At 36.6% G+C, this 16,483-nt stretch overlaps 1 protein-coding gene across 3 annotated transcripts in view; it reads left to right on the top strand.

Annotated features, from left to right (window-relative positions):
- Positions 1 to 16,483, top strand: part of SUSD1 (sushi domain containing 1) — a 376,643-nt gene that overhangs the window by 182,717 nt on the left and 177,443 nt on the right. For all 3 annotated transcript variants that reach the window (XM_007498165.3, XM_007498164.3, XM_016423857.2), the window contains one exon: positions 6,695 to 6,792. In XM_007498165.3, the coding sequence (XP_007498227.2) occupies positions 6,695 to 6,792 (98 nt within the window). The remainder of the gene's footprint in view (positions 1 to 6,694; positions 6,793 to 16,483) is intronic.

Genomic DNA, 16,483 nt, shown 5'->3' with positions numbered 1-16,483 from the left:
GAAAAGGAACTTAAGCTAGAACATGAAATTTAACTCAATTTTCTTTTTACTCCATTAAATAGGCTTATAAGAGGGGTCCACCATCTTGTCAGGACCTATTCCTTACAGATAATATTTGAAATGTGCTCAGCACTGTGCCTGCAACATAGTTGGTCCTTTATTGGACCTGTTTCCTTTCTTCCTTACATTTCCAAATCCTGTGTGCTTATACTTCTGTAACTAAATTTCACCTTTGGGATAGCCCCTTTGTTGAGAATCCTTCTGATCTCTGCTCATGTGTTCCCTCCTCTCAGTTCTGAAATTCAGATTCCCAAGCGTCTCACTCTTGTGTGATCTCCTCTCCTCTCCTCTCTGATGACTAATTAACATGGGGGAAACTGCTTCAATAAACTCCGCATTGTATAACCCCTGTCTGCTTTCCGAAGCAGCTTTGAAGTTGGCTTCTTATGAAGTTGGGTATTCCTCATAAAGGGGAGCAAACTGTTCCCTGATGAACTTTCAAAACATTCTGAACATAAAGAACAAGAACAGAACAAGTTTAAACACCAGGGCTTTCCTCATTGCTTCAGTGTAGGAAATGAATTTGGCAATACTGTTGCTGGGGGCAGGGGTGGAGGAGGGATAAAGGTTTGGCTTGGGAATGGGGAGAAGGGAGGGCGAGAAGGGAAGAGTCATCTATTGATACTATCCTGGCCAAGGGGATTCAGTCATATTTGAACAACAGAAGTAAGGAAGTCAAGAACAAAAGGCCATTCAGCATTCAAACACTGAACTTGCATCTTTGTTAGTGGAATCCAGTTTATCGTAAAGTATCATATCATTAGAGTAAAGGGTAATGTGTTGTCAGATGTCCCTTATACTGGCTCCTTCATTCACAATGCTTACTGCATACGGTAGGCTATTGTTCTAGCTTGTATGGGAAGAACAAATTTGAACATGGCACAATCTTGACCCAGAACATAGAGAGGAGGAGACAGACAGGTGCACCGACTTACAGTAGTCCAAGGCAGAAAGTTATGCTTTCCTAAAATTGGTACAAAATTTGAGAGGAGTGAAGTGAAAGGAAAACAGATGGCCAGAGAAGGTAGCTTTGAGAGTGTGCCATTTGATCTCAGCCTTGGAGAATGAATAATAATAGCTAGATAATATTAATATGGACAGCGAGGTCTAGAGCCAAGAAGATCCTAGTTCAAATCCTGCCTCAGACATTTACAACTTGTGTGATTCTGGGCAACTCTGTTTGCCCCAATTCATTTCTAAAATGAGTCTGGAGAAGAAAATGACAACTCACTCTAGTATCTTTGCCAAGAAAACCCCAAAAGGGGTCATGAGGAGTTGGATGTGATTGAAAAAGGCTAAACAACAATAAAAAATAAATATGGTGTTTATTATGTGCTAGGCACTGTATAAAACACTTTATAATTATTATCTAATTTAATCCTCATAACAACCCCAAAAGGTAGTTGCTATCATTATTCCCATTTTATCAATAAGGAAATTGAAGCAGACAGAAGTAAAATGACTTGCCTAGGGTCACAAAAGCAGTAAATGTCTGAGACTGGATTTGAACTCTGGGCTTCCTGGCTCCTGGCCTAACACTCTATCCACTGTACCACCTACTCATCACTAGGAATGAAAGAGGAAAATGTCTTTTAAACTTTTAAAAACAATTTAAATTTTAAAAGTTTTCTAAATTTTATGCAAAATTTGGGATATTTGGTAGATTGTTGAGGTTAAAACCTACAAACTCTCTAATGTAATTATTATATTAGTAGACTGTGACTGTGCTATTTTGATAATTTGATTCTTATTATATTCTCCTTATTAGTGAATTTTAGCACATAAAATGAAAGTTTAAAAAAATCTCATTTATTTTTTAACACTAATCTTTCATCTTATAATCAATACCATGTATTGATTCCAAGGCAGAAGAGCAATAAAAGCTAGGTCAGTGAGGATGAACCTTTTAGAAGGGTGGGTGATATGAGAAATGTTCTCAGATGCCCATGGAGAGGAAGAGGGAAGCAGCCCTGTCCCGCTTCCCTCTGGCTTTCTAGTAATAAACTCTGGCGAACACTGTGCTGAGGTGATGGTGCACATGCCCACAGAGAGGGCTCTAAGTGCTCCCTCTGGCACATGTGCCATAGGTTCACCAACATGGGTCTAGACCATGGGGATTAAGTGACTTGTCCAAGATCACACAGCTAGAAAGTATCCAAGGCCATATTTGAACCTAGGAACTCCCATCTCTTGGCCTGGCTCTCCATCCACTGAATTGCCTCACTGTCCGCTCAAGTTTATTTTTGAGGACAAAGGAATAAACATAAAATTTAAATAGAAATAATATAGTTAATAATTTAATAATAATAATAATAATATATAAAGTATGAACATGTAGCCCCCATGAAATGCCTCACTTTGCATGTGAATCTCCCAGACAATTCTGCCCCAGGTTCCTGGTACTCTGCTGGTTTAACCAAGTTTAAAAGTCATTTATTAAGAGCCTTCACTAATACTTTCACTTTTATTGATCCCACAGAGGGCATAGTAACTTCAAAAGACAAGGATTTAGTGAAATAGTTTAATAAGAAAAGCAGAAATAAAAAAAAATTCTCCCCCAATCCCTAGGTTATATTCCCCTGTAAATACAGCATCATTAGAAAGAAGAGAGGGCACACAGTTAGCGAGCAGAGCATTTAGTGCACATGTAGGAAGAAGCATCCATGGAGTGAATATCTGTGAGCAAGGCTCACCCAGAGGGACACAATTCATACCTCTGATACTGCAGGGCTCATAGCTATCTCCTGCCCTAGAACCGATACCCAAAATCAACTCTAAGATGGAAGATAAGGGTTAAAAAAAAGACCATATATATGTCTCCTTTGCAAATGATGGGGAAGGGGAAAAGGTAGAGGAACAAAACTAAGTCCAAGGCCATTGGCTTTCTCCTGCCTAGACACATTCTTCCCATAAATATGTGTATCTGGCTAATAGCAAACTACCTTCTTTAAAAAAAAACATTTTTTGGTATTTTGTCTGCTTTGTAAACACCATTTTTATATTTATATCTGACTCTGCCTAATGAAATTAGAAGCCATGAGTTAGATAAATAATTAGGCTGAGAATAGAAATGGCAACATAAATTCAATCTACTCATTCAACAGAAGCAAAGAATGTTAGAGTTGGAAAAGACCTTAGAAATCATTTAAGCCAAGACGCTCAGTTTTATAGAGGAGTCAATTCAGGGCTCAAGAGGTTCCCAAGCTCAAACAAAGGGTACCATATTGCTTCCTTAATGGCCAACATTTACATGGTGCTTTTAAAGGGATTATACGGCACTGTAGACACATTTTCTATTTTGATCCCACAACAATCCTATGAGATGGGTATAATTATTTTGGCTGTTATAGTTTTTTCAGTGGTGTCTGACTTTTTCATGTCTTTGGGGTTTTCTTGGAAAATGGAAAGGAATGGCTTGCCATTTCCTTCCTTGGCTCATTTTGCAGATGAAGAATGGAGGCACACAGTGTTAAGTGATTTACTCTGAGTCATGCAGTTGGTAAGTGTCTGAGGCCAAATTTGAACTGGGGTCCTTCTGATTCCAGACCTGGCACTCTGTTCTATTATACCATCTAGTTAATGAGGGTTTGATAATGGGCTACATAAAATTTTTTTTCAATATTTTATCAATTACATAACAAATTTCCTAATTAGCTGCATTTTTAAAGAAAAGGAAAATTGAAATTCAGATTATGGTTTGCCTAAGACCACACAACTATTGTCTGTTGTGGGGTTTGAAACCAGGTGCAATGGAGCTGAAAGGGAAAAGGGAGAAGAGGTACATCTGCAAATTGAGGAAGTAGTATTATTTATTATTAGCAGCATTATTTGGAGTGTCAAGATTTAGCTTTAAGGCTGAGGTTGGTCAACTAGTGATTAAAGGATTATCCTGGGAATAGTGATCACAAATATTTGGAAGAAGACTCTGTGGTATCCAATGAGGATGGTCCAGTTGCAATATAAATGGAACATATGGGAATCCATTTTGACTTACTTTACATGTATAATGGATATCATATTGCTTTGCTTTCTCAATGGATGGAGGAATGAACTGGAATGACAGAGAAAATTTGGTACTCAAAACAGAAAAATGGCAAAAAACATCAATCAATCTAAAAAAGAGAAAGAATGGCCTGGTTGTATGTTGGTGTGAAATGAAAGAACAAAGCAAGCAGTGTTCTTGGAGAATTTGTTCTGAGGGAGCATTGTTTCTATAGGTGTATGTTTTAGCTTGGCTTGAGGGTCAGGGAGTAGTAGAATGAAGTGTTTGGGAACCCTGGAAGTATATTTGATGGGAGAGCAGAGGAAGTGAGAATCATGTCTGTCTGTCTGAAGGAATGAATGGAAAGGAAAAAAAATCTCATATATTAAGCACCTACTATGTGCCAAGCACAGTTAGGTGACATGGTGAATAGAATGCTGGGCCTGGAGTCAGGAACATTATCTTCTTGAGTTCAAATGTGCCTTCAGACACTTGTCAGTTGTGTGACCCTGGACAAGTCACTTCACTCTGTTTGCCTCAGTTTCCTCACTTATCAAATGAGCTGGAAAAGGAAAGGCAATCCACTCCAGTCCCTTTGCCAAGAAAACTCAAAACAGGGTCATGAAGAATTGAACATGACAGAAATAACTAAAGAACAACAAATGTGCCAAGCACACAGCTAAGCATGGGGTTTTAAGAATTTAAGAAGCATATATATGAGAATATGTATTTCTATAAGAGATGATATAGAAGAGAACATGTATTTATATAAGAGAACATATATTTGTATAATAGAATATATAAGAGAACATGTATTTATATGAGGATATATGAGAACTTTTATTTATATAAGAGAATATATGAGAACATATTTTTATAAGAGAATATATATAAGAGAACATATATTTATATAGGAGAATATGTATTTATGTAAGAGAATATATAAGAGAACATGTATTTATATAAGAGAATATATGAGAACATGTATTTATATAAGAGAATATATGAGAACATGTATTTATATAAGAAAATATATATACGAGAACATGTATTTATATGAGAATATATAAGAACACATATTTTTATGATAATATATGAGAACATGTATTTGTATAAGAGAACATGTATTTATATAAGAGAATATATAAGAGAACACGTATTTATATAAGAGAATATATAAGAGAACACGTATTTATATAAGAGAATATATAAGAGAACACGTATTTATATAAGAGAATATATGAGAACACGTATTTATATAAGAGAATATATAAGAGAACACGTATTTATATAAGAGAATATATAAGAGAACACGTATTTATATAAGAGAATATATAAGAGAACACGTATTTATATAAGAGAATATATAAGAGAACACGTATTTATATAAGAGAATATATAAGAGAACACGTATTTATATAAGCGAATATATAAGAGAACACGTATTTATATAAGAGAATATATAAGAGAACACGTATTTATATAAGAGAATATATAAGAGAACACGTATTTATATAAGAGAATATATAAGAGAACACGTATTTATATAAGAGAATATATAAGAGAACACGTATTTATATAAGAGAATATATAAGAGAACACGTATTTATATAAGAGAATATATGAGAACACGTATTTATATAAGCGAATATATAAGAGAACACGTATTTATATAAGAGAATATATAAGAGAACACGTATTTATATAAGAGAATATATATGAGAACACGTATTTATATAAGAGAATATATATGAGAACACGTATTTATATAAGAGACTCTATATGAAGCTCTTTAAGATTGCCGCTTCTGAGAATGGGAAATGGCCTGTAGAGAGGAAGAGTGCCCCCAGAAGGGCTTTGGGGTTTGGAAAGGCATTGAGGATTCTGAGTGTGGCCCTCAAGTGTAGATCAGCACACTCCATTCGGGAACAAAAGCACATGAATCTGGTTTTGAGCTTTTTATCCTCTGTATTCTGCTGTCTTTCTGAGCCAAATAAAAGGCCCATTTTTCTGGAGGTGATCTTGCAAAGTTCTTCATAATCCCGTACCAACTGTTCTTTTTGGTGAGTTGTTTTCTCTTGTGTCTGACTCTTTGTGGCCCCATTTTTCTTGGCAAAGATACCAAAGTATTAGGGTTTAAGGCCATATTGAACTCAAGTCTTCCTAATTCTAGACCTTGCTCTCTATCCATCGCTCCACCTAGCTGCCCGAAATCTGTCATGAAGATGTATTTGGCAGCACAATTCCTCTAATAGGCATGCATTAAGTGTTTACTGAATTCACTTAATCACCTCTGTACTTATTTAGTATAACCAACTGCCATTATCATTTGAAAGAACAGGAATTGTCTAGGGCCCTGAACAGAAACTCCACTTACTATGCCTGGTAGGAGCTTGTACTGACAAAGGGACCCTAGAAGAGATCATTTTTAGCCTGATGTCTTTTATTGGAGCTGAGCTCACTTAAGTAAAAAAATTTTAATAACACCTAATACCTCCCCTTGACACAGCTCACATTCAATTCTCTACAGCTGAATTTGTTCTTGTTGAACTGATTAAAAAGTCATTTGATTAAAAGCTGTGAATCATTTTTATTGTTGTGTCTTTTTGGTGGAATATAAATTGCTTCCTCATTTTTTTCTCATTCTTTCAGGAAAACAAATCATCAGTAACATTTCAGTTTTTAATGAAACCTGCATGAGGTGGAAAAGAAATGAGAAGATGGATGATGATTCAGAGGAGATGTATTTAGTAAGTTCAAAGTTGATCTACATTTTTTTCCCAAGAGGGAGGTTTGAATTTCCTACAAAATTCAATAAAGGCTGGAAAATATCAATAAATTTAGAAATTTTCCCATGAATTGCATTTGGAGTGACGGGCCTGGAGTCAGGACAGATTTACCTTCCTGAGTTCAAATCTGGCCTCAGACACTTATTTGTTGGACAACCCCAGGCAAGTAATTTATTACACTTTGCTTGCCTCAGTTTCTCCTTTATAAAATATGCTAGAGGAGGAAATGGTGAAGCACTCCAGCATCTTTGCCAAGAAAACTCCAAAGGGGGTCACGAAGAACCAGACATAACTGAAAAACACCTGAACGCAATAATCTCAGAAAGAAGGCACCAGAATTAAGAGGGACTGGGAAAGGCTTCCTGTAGAAGGTGGAGGTCCTTTAGCTGAAGTTGAAACATGAGGCTGGCAATGAGGAAGGAGAGAATTCCAAGCAGGAGGGGGAGTCCCTGGAAATGCCTGGACTTGGCAAATGGAATGCCTTTTGGGGAGAAACCCAAGGAGGCCAGTGGTACTGGATTACAGAAGATACGGAAGAGAGTAAGGCATTCTAAGATGGCAGAGAGAGGTACTGACAGAGCTTAAAAGCCAAACAGAGGATTTTCTGTTTGATACCAGATGTCAAAGGGGGTTACTGGTATGTACTGATTGGGGGTAGGGGACTGGGGAGTCAGGAAGAGTGTTGAAGGAACCCAGGAGGAAGTGAAAGAATCAATCCTTCCAGTATACCTTTAAAGAGAAATGCCAAAAGAGAGCTTATATGTAGAGGAAGAGGAGGTGGGAGTTGTTGGGGTGGAGTGGGTTGCTTTCCATATGGCAATACTCCTGTCTATACTTGTAACTCCCATCTATCCTATTCATTCCATACTTGTGGTCATCATACACAGAAGAAATTCTAAAGTAGGTGTAAATAGTAAATTCTATGGCTTACAGTTTAAAAAAAAAAAGGAAAAACAGAATAAATATGTATCTGATTGATACTGCCACGGTTCATCACAGGGCCTGGCGATATTCTCTAGTGAGCAATTGGATGTTTTTGTTTTTTTCTATCAAGGCTTGCCCTGAACTGATTGCCCAGAGGTATGAAAATATTGTTCAAAGGGTAAAAAGAGAAGAAATGAGTGGGTTGTCAGTAAAAAGGAGGCAAGAGGTGAAAACAATGAGATGATTACTTCTAATTAAGCAATTTTGGGTTAAGGGGGTTAAAGGGGACTAGTTTGGATTTATGAAGAAAAGGGCAGATTATTCATCTCTGGGACGATGGGCAGAGACTTCTAGGAAGAGGTAAAAGGTGGCAAGAAAGCCTGTTTCTTCAACATTTCTTTCTCTCTCTCTCTCTTTCTTTCTTTCTTTCTTTCTTTCTTTCTTTCTTTCTTTCTTTCTTTCTTTCTTTCTTTCTTTCTTTCTTTCTTTCTTTCTTTCTTTCTTTCTTTCTTTCTTTCTTTCTTTCTTTCTTTCTTTCTTTCTTTCTTTCTTTCTTTCTTTCTTTCTTGTTTTTAAAACATTATTTTATTTGGTCATTTTCATACATTATTCATTGGAAACAGATCCTTTTCTTTTCCTCCCCCCTAAACACCCCTCCCTTCTCCAGCCGAGGTGCAATTCCTCTGGGTATCACATGTGTCCTTGCTCTGAACCCATTTCCTTGTTGTTGGTATTTGCATTAGGGCTCTCATTTAGCGTCTCTCCTAGATCATGTCCCCTCAACTTCTGTAGTCAAGCAGTTGCTTTTCCTCCGTGTTTTTACTCCCTCATTGTGTCCTCTGCTTGAGGATAGTTTTTTTTTTTTTCTCATAGATCGCTGCAGATTGTCCAGGGACATTGTAAAGCCATTAATGGAGAAGTCCATTACGTTCTCTTGTACCACAGTGTGTCAGTCTCTGTGTACAATGTTCTCCTGGTTCTGCTCCTCTCACTCTGCATCACTTCCTGGAGGTTGTTCCAGTCTCCATGGAACTCCTCCACTTTATTATTCCTTTTAGCACAATAGTATTCCATCACCAACATATACCACAATTTGTTCAGCCATTCCCCAATTGAAGGGCATCCCCTCATTTTCCAATTTTTGGCCACCACAAAGAGTGCAGCTATGAATATTCTTGTACAAGTCTTTTTCCTTATGATCTCTTTGTGGTACAAACCCAGCAGTGCTATGACTGGATCAAAGGGCAGAAAGTCTTTTATCACCCTTTGATCATAGTTCCAAATTGCCCTCCAGAATGTTTGGATCAGTTCACAACTCCACCAGCAATGAATTAATGTCCCTACTTTGCCACATCCCCTCCAGCATTCATTACTTTTCTTTGCTGTCATGTTGACCAATCAGCTAGGTGTGAGGTGATACCTTAGAGTTGTTTTGATTTGCATCTCTGATTATAAGAGATTTAGAACACTTTTTCATGTGCTTATTAATAATCTTGATTTCTTTAACTGCAAATTGCCTATTCATGTCCCTTTCCCATTTTTCAATTGGAGAATGGCTTGATTTTTTGTACAACTGGTTTAGCTCTTTATAGATTTGAGTAATTAGACCTTTGTCAGAGGTTTTTGTTATGAAGATTGTTTCCCAATTTGTTGCTTTCCTTCTATTTTTAGTTACATTGGTTTTGTTTGTACAAAAACTTTTTAATTTGATGTAGTCAAAATTATTTATTTTGCATTTTGTGACTTTTTCTAAGTCTTGCTTGGTTTTAAAATCTTTCCCTTCCCAAAGGTCTGACATGTATACTATTCGGTGTTCACCTAATTTACTTATAGTTTCCTTCTTTATATTCAAGTCACTCACCCATTCTGAGTTTATCTTGGTGTAGGGTGTGAGGTGTTGATCCATACCTAATCTCTTCCACACTGTCTTCCAATTTTCCCAGCAGTTTTTATCAAATACTGGATTTTTGTCCAAAAATCTGGGTTATTGGGTTTGTCATAGACTGTCTTGCTGAGGCCATTTAACCCAAGTATATTCCATTGATCCTCTTTTCTGTCTCTTAGCCAGTAACAAATTGTTTTGATGACCACTGCTTTGTAATATAGTTTGAGATCTGGGACTGCAAGGCCACCTTCCTTTGTATTTTTTTCATTATTTCCCTGGATATCCTTGCTCCTTTATTCTTCCAAATGAATTTTGTTATGGTTTTCTCTAATTCAGTAAAATAGTTTTTTGGTAGTTCAATGGTTTTGGCACTAAATAGATAGATAAGTTTGGGTAGGATGGTCATTTTTATTATGTTAGCTTGTCCCACCCATGAGCAATCAATGTTTTTCCAATTGTTTAGATCTAGTTTTAATTGTGTGGAGAGTGTTTTGTAGTTGTGTTCATATAGTTCCTATGTTTATCTCAGCAGATAGATTCCTAAGTATTTTATATTGTCTCGGGTGACTTTAAATGAAATTTCTCTTTCTAATTCTTGCTGCTGAACTGGGTTGGAGATATATAGAAATGTTGATGACTTAGGTGGGTTTATTTTGTATCCTGCAACTTTGCTAAAGTTGTTGATTATTTCGATTGATTCGATTTTGGTTGATTCCCTAGGATTCTTTAAGTAAATCATCATATCATCCGCAAAGAGTGATAGCTTGGTCTCCTCATTGCCAATTTTAATACCTTCAATTTCTTTTTCTTTTCTAATTGCTACTGCTAGTGTTTCTAGTACAATATTAAATAATAAAGGTGATAATGGGCATCCTTGTTTGACTCGTGATCTTTGAGTTTTTCCCCATTGCAGATGATGTTTGCTGATGGTTTTAGGTATATACTGTTTATAATTTTTAGGAAAGGCCCTTCTATTCCTATACTTTCTAGTGTTTTCAATAGGAATGGGTGTTGTATTTTGTCAAAGGCTTTTTCTGCATCTATTGAGATAATCATGTGGTTCTTGCTAGTTTGCTTGTTGATGTGGTCAATTATGTGGATGGTTTTCCTAATATTGAACCATCCTTGCATTCCTGGTATGAATCCTACCTGATCTTAGTGGATAACCCTTGTGATGACTTGCTGGAGTCTTTTTGCTAGTATCCTATTTAAGATTTTTGCATCTATATTCATTAGGGAGATTGGCCTATAGTTTTCTTTCTCTGTTTTTGACCTGCCTGGTTTTGGAATCAGTACCATGTTTGTGTCATAAAAAAGGTTTGGTAGAACTCCCTCTTTGCTTATTATGTCAAATAATTTGTATAGTATTGGGATTAACTGTTCTCTAAATGTTTGATAGAATTCATTTGTGAATCCATCTGGACCTGGGGATTTTTACTTAGGGAGTTCTTTGATGGCTTGTTCAATTTCTTTTTCTGATATGGGGTTGTTTAGGTAATTTATTTCTTCCTCTTTTAGTCTAGGCAATTTATATTTTTGTAAGTATTCATCCATATTACTTAGATTGCCACATTTTTTGCTATATAATTGGGCATAGTAGTTTTTAATGATTGCCTTAATTTCCTCTTCATTAGAGGTGAGGTCTCCCTTTTCATCTTGGATACTGTCAATTTGGTTTTTTTCTTTCCTTTTTTAAATTAGACTGACTAGTACCTTGTCAATTTTATTTGTTTTTTCAAAGTACCAGCTTCTAGTCTTATTTATTAAATCAATAGTTCTTTGACTTTCAATTTTATTAATTTCTCCTTTGATTTTTAGGATTTCTAATTTAGTCTTCATCTGAGGGTTTTCAATTTGTTCACTTTCTAGTTTTTTAATTTGCATGCCCAATTCATTGACCTCTGCCCTTCTTAATTTGTTTATATATGAATTTAAGGATATAAATTTCCCCCTGAGTACTGCTTTGGCTGTATCCCATAGGTTTTGAAAGGATGTCTCACCATTGTAATTTTCTTCAATGAAGTTATTAATTGTTTCTAAGATTTGTTCTTTAACTAGCTGGTTTTGGAGAGTCATATTGTTTAATTTCCAATTAATTTTTTATTTATCTCTCCATGTACCCTTACTAATTATTATTTTTATTGCATTGTGGTCTGAGAAGATTGCATTTATTATTTCTGCCCTTTTACACTTGTTTGCAATGATTCTGTGCCCTAGTACATGGTCTATTTTTGTGAATGTACCATGTGCTGCTGAAAAGAAGGTGTATTCCTTTTTGTCCCTATTTATTTTTCTCCATATGTCTACTAACTCTAATATTTCTAAGATTTCATTTGCTTCTCTCACCTCTTTCTTATTTATTTTTTGATTTGATATTTCTAGTTCTGATAGGGGAAGATTCAGATCTTCTACTAGTATAGTTTTTCTATCTATTTCATCCTTGAGTTCCTCTAGTTTCTTCTTTAAAAATTTGGATGCTCTGCCATTTGGTGCATACATATTGAGTACAGATATTTCCTCGTTGTCTATACTGCCTTTTATCAGGATGTAACTAACTTCCCTATCTCTTTTAACTAGATTTATTTTTACTTTGGCTTTGTCAGATATCATGATTGCTACTCCTGCCTTCTTTTTATCAGTTGATGCCCAATAGATTTGGCTCCATCCTCTTACTTTTACCCTATGTGTATCTACCTTCCTCATGTGTGTTTCTTGTAGACAGCATATGGTAGGGTTTTGGATTCTAATCCACTCTGATACTCGCTTGCGTTTTATGGGTGAGTTAATACCATTCACATTCAGAGTTATGATTACTAGCTGTGTATTTCCCAGCATTTATTTCTACTCCTGGTCCTGCCTTTTCTTTTTTCACTATTTCCTTCTATACCAATGTTTGTTAGTTCCCCCTAGTTTCCCCCTTATTTTACTTCCCTTTCTACCCCCCTCCCTTCTTATTCCCTCCCTTATTTTTCCCTGTAGTCTTTTTAACCCCCCCACCCTCTCCCTCCCTTGTACTACTTCCCTCCCCACCAGTCTGTTTTTTACCCTTCTACTACCCTATAGTGTGCAAATCTATTCTCTTCCCCAATGGAATAGATTGCTCTTCCCTCTTTGGGTCAGTTTCAAAGAACATAAGAGTTGAGTATTTCCTATCTTCAACCTCTTTATCCTTCCAGTGTATCAATCTCCCCCCTCCCAGCATGAGCTTCTTTGTGTAAAATTGAGATTTGAACTCTGGACTTCAATCCCCACAAGCCCTTGCTCCACTTCCCCAAAATGCTTTGTAATCTCACGGAATTCTGAGGTGGGCGAGATCGAGAAGGTATTTAAGCTGATTGCAAAGACTTTTGAGTGCTCTCTTGGACTTCCATTTTGGGGCAGATGTGGCTCTTTCCATAATGTAGGTGAGGTCTTGTCTAGGCCTCTGGCCTAGGCACTTGTTTCTTATCCTGTATTTTCTTTAATTCTTAATCTTTAATAAACCTCATAAAAATATAATACTCCTTGCAGAGAGAAACTAATTTCTACCTGCCTCAGTCTCCCCTAAATTTTAATCTTTACAGTTTTGGCGTAACCACTTCGGGAGAAAAAACTCTCAATCTTCTGATTTCTTTTCTGATCTTTAGTTAATCTTTAATAGCTAGTACCTAGAATTTTTTTTGAGCCACATCTCTCTGCCCAAGGTTTTTTACCCTCACAAAGCTGCTACAGGCTCTGGACCTGTTGCGGTTGCCACCCACCCCACCCGACTCAGCCGCTTTTGCCTGCAGGCATTCAGCCCCCGATCCAGACCTGATTCAACCAAGATTGCAATCACCTGATGCCCACTCTCCTGGCCCTGCCTGCCTGTTTCTGTGCCCCAGACCCACGAGTGTGACCCCAGCTGGCTCATCACCCAGATCCTTGGAGCAGATTGCTCAGGACTCATTGCGACCAGCTGGTAACAGTATTGGCCATGTGGGCGGAAGGGAGAGATGAGAGGGAAAGGAGAACTGGTAATTTTCCCTTAGGCTAAGCCTCTGAGTGGACCGGGGTATTGACTCCACGTGGACTGGGGCAGGAGGAAGGATCATATTAGGGGAGAGAGAGAAAAGGGAGAGAGAAGAAACAGACCTTTTCAAGCAGAAACTTAAAAAACAATGGGCTGTTTAAAAGGATACCTTTTGACTGTTCTGGTAATTTCATTGACTTCACCTGCCTGTCAGGGAGCAGACTCAGCCCAAAGATTCAACTTTAACTTTGAAGGGGAAAATGGGTGGCCCAGCGAACTGGGAGCCAGGCCCAGAGATGGGAGGTCTCTAGTTGAAATCTGGCCTGAGACACTTCATGGCCGTGTTGCCTGGAGCAGATCATTCAGACCCCATTGCTTAGCCCTTACCACTCTGCCTTCTGACAATAGGCATCTAAATGGATAATTAAAAACAACAAACAACAACAACAAAAAACACACCTAAAAAACTTAAAAGAGACTAGAGACTATATTTTAAGGCATTTCAGACTCCAATGGTTTATAAAAATCTCCATATTCTATTGCACTTTTTGTTTAAGTTTTAACTTTGTGATGTTAAATTCATATGTTACTGGATTCGATATTATTCTGTTACACTGAAGGTTGATTGAATTTATTTTGAATGTACTGAGATTTGAAATTCTGTTGTTTTCCCCCTATAACTGTGCTGAAAAAATATTAGTGATTAAGCCCATATATGAAAAAACAGTTTTTCTATTTTGCCTTTGTAAAATTGTCAAAGTAGGAGAGATGGACTTCAGAACTGGTTATAATTGTATAACAACCTTTGGAAAATTTAATATGCTAAATATCTCAAATGATTTTAAGGGTTTTTTAAATATGATTTTTGGAATTTTTTTTAACAATCTCTGGTTATTTTTGCCTGCCCCTACCATGAGATAAGGCCCATTCTAGTAGCTGAAGTGAAATACATTTTATAACCCCCAACCTTCCCACATTTCTAAATATGTGAATGGAAGTTGGGGCAGTTAATCTCAGGGCGTTTGTATCCCTAAAAAGCCTCCAAAAAAGGATCATCCCTTTATTTATATTCTTCATCTCACTACTTTACTTGTACCAGAATGATACATAGAGTTCTTGATTATGTTCTTAACCCAAGATGAGTTTTACTTTGTTTAAAAAATATGTTTGAATACCAAGGTTGAAAGATTGCCACATTTGTAAAAATTGTGAAAAATATCCATCAATTCATAGGCCTTAAAAATGCCATACAGCAACTTATATGAAATATGATAGTGTGTTTATTTGCTATTGTAATTAATTGGGCTATTGAGAATTTTGGGGATATTGATATCTACATATTTATACTACTGTATTTTAAAAATGAAAAAATGTTACCTCTCTCAATTCATTTGCCTTCACTCACAGTAGATCATGGCCAGACATGAAGAGGAAATTGATTTCATTTTTGGTGAGAAAACCTTGCATTCTATATTTTCTTAGCTGACACAGCATGTCAATGATTATAAGCTATATTTTTGAAAATTTTAGAGCTCTTTTTAATTATATTTTCCTTGCATGTGCAATATACTATTTGTTTTTTATTTAATTTTTTCTCTCCTTTTTATATTTGAAGCACGTCACCAGTATTAAGATTTTCTTTAACCTTTTCATTTTTCAGTACTACAAGTTTGAAATACATTTGCTAATGCATGCCCTAAAAAGCTAGAGACTATAAAAACGATGCCACTAATTATTTTAAAAAATTATGAGACTTTGCTTAATGATTCTGTCTGATTCCAGGACAAGATATACACACAAGAGCCATTGCACAGAGCCAAAGAAAAGTCAATCCAGGATGGATTGATGCACTTCCAGGCCAATACAAAGGTCATGAACCTAGTGTGAAGACTTGAGGTTACTGTGTTTATCATTGCTAGACATAGGCTTTCCTTGTGTCCACACTCATTCTGAAGATACTCACAGAGGAGTATCCCCAAACTTGGCTCCTACTTGGCTCATAATCTGGACCCTTTTCTGCCTCTCATAGTGTGGCAACTTTCTGTAGTCCTGACTACTGACTGGGTAAATGCATCATTGCTTAGATCATTTAATTGGGCCCTGATTGAAGGACCTGTTGTAGATTTATTTTTCTTTTTACTTAGAATTTTTTCACCTAAGACTTTGATAGTCTATATTTTCATCCAGAGTTTTTTCTTTTTTCTTTGGATTTTTCTGATGTCTTTTTAATATCTCTTACCAATTGGTTCATATAACTCATACCTCAGCCATGCAAAACAGGGGGAATGTAAAAAAATATTATTATTTAAATTGCAAAGTTTAAATTCCTTTTGAGAAGAATTTTAGGTAAAGAAGATGCTGCCTCTCTAAATCCAGAACTGAACTGTTGGAGAAGCCACCATGAAGAAGCCTCCAGACCTCAAGTTGCACAAAATTGAACTTTGGGTGTGGGTGATTGAACATTTATTTGTATGTATACTTTCATGCCAAAGGGGACTGCCCCCTAACAGGCTTTTTGTCAATGTGTTCAGCAATTATTGTTTTTTTTCCTCTTATCCTCAAATTATTGTAATCTTTAAATTGATTATGTTTTTATGATCCTTTAGGGAAGGACTTCTTCCTAGAGGATCAAATGGGGGGAATGTAAAATTGAGATTTGAACTCTGGACTTCAATCCCCACAAGCCCTTGCTCCACTTCCCCAAAATGCTTTGTAATCTCACAGAATTCTGAGGTGGGCGAGATCGAGAAGGTATTTAAGCTGATTGCAAAGACTTTTGAGAGCTCTCTTGGACTTCTGTTTTGGGGCAGATGTGGTTCTTTCCATAATGTAGGTGAGGTCTTGTCTAGGCC

Source organism: Monodelphis domestica, chromosome 7 (genome assembly GCF_027887165.1).
Source record: "Monodelphis domestica isolate mMonDom1 chromosome 7, mMonDom1.pri, whole genome shotgun sequence".
Taxonomy (NCBI): Eukaryota; Metazoa; Chordata; class Mammalia; order Didelphimorphia; family Didelphidae; genus Monodelphis; species Monodelphis domestica.
The sequence above is the reverse complement of the archived record's forward strand: the minus strand, read 5'-3'. Positions and strand labels throughout refer to the sequence as shown.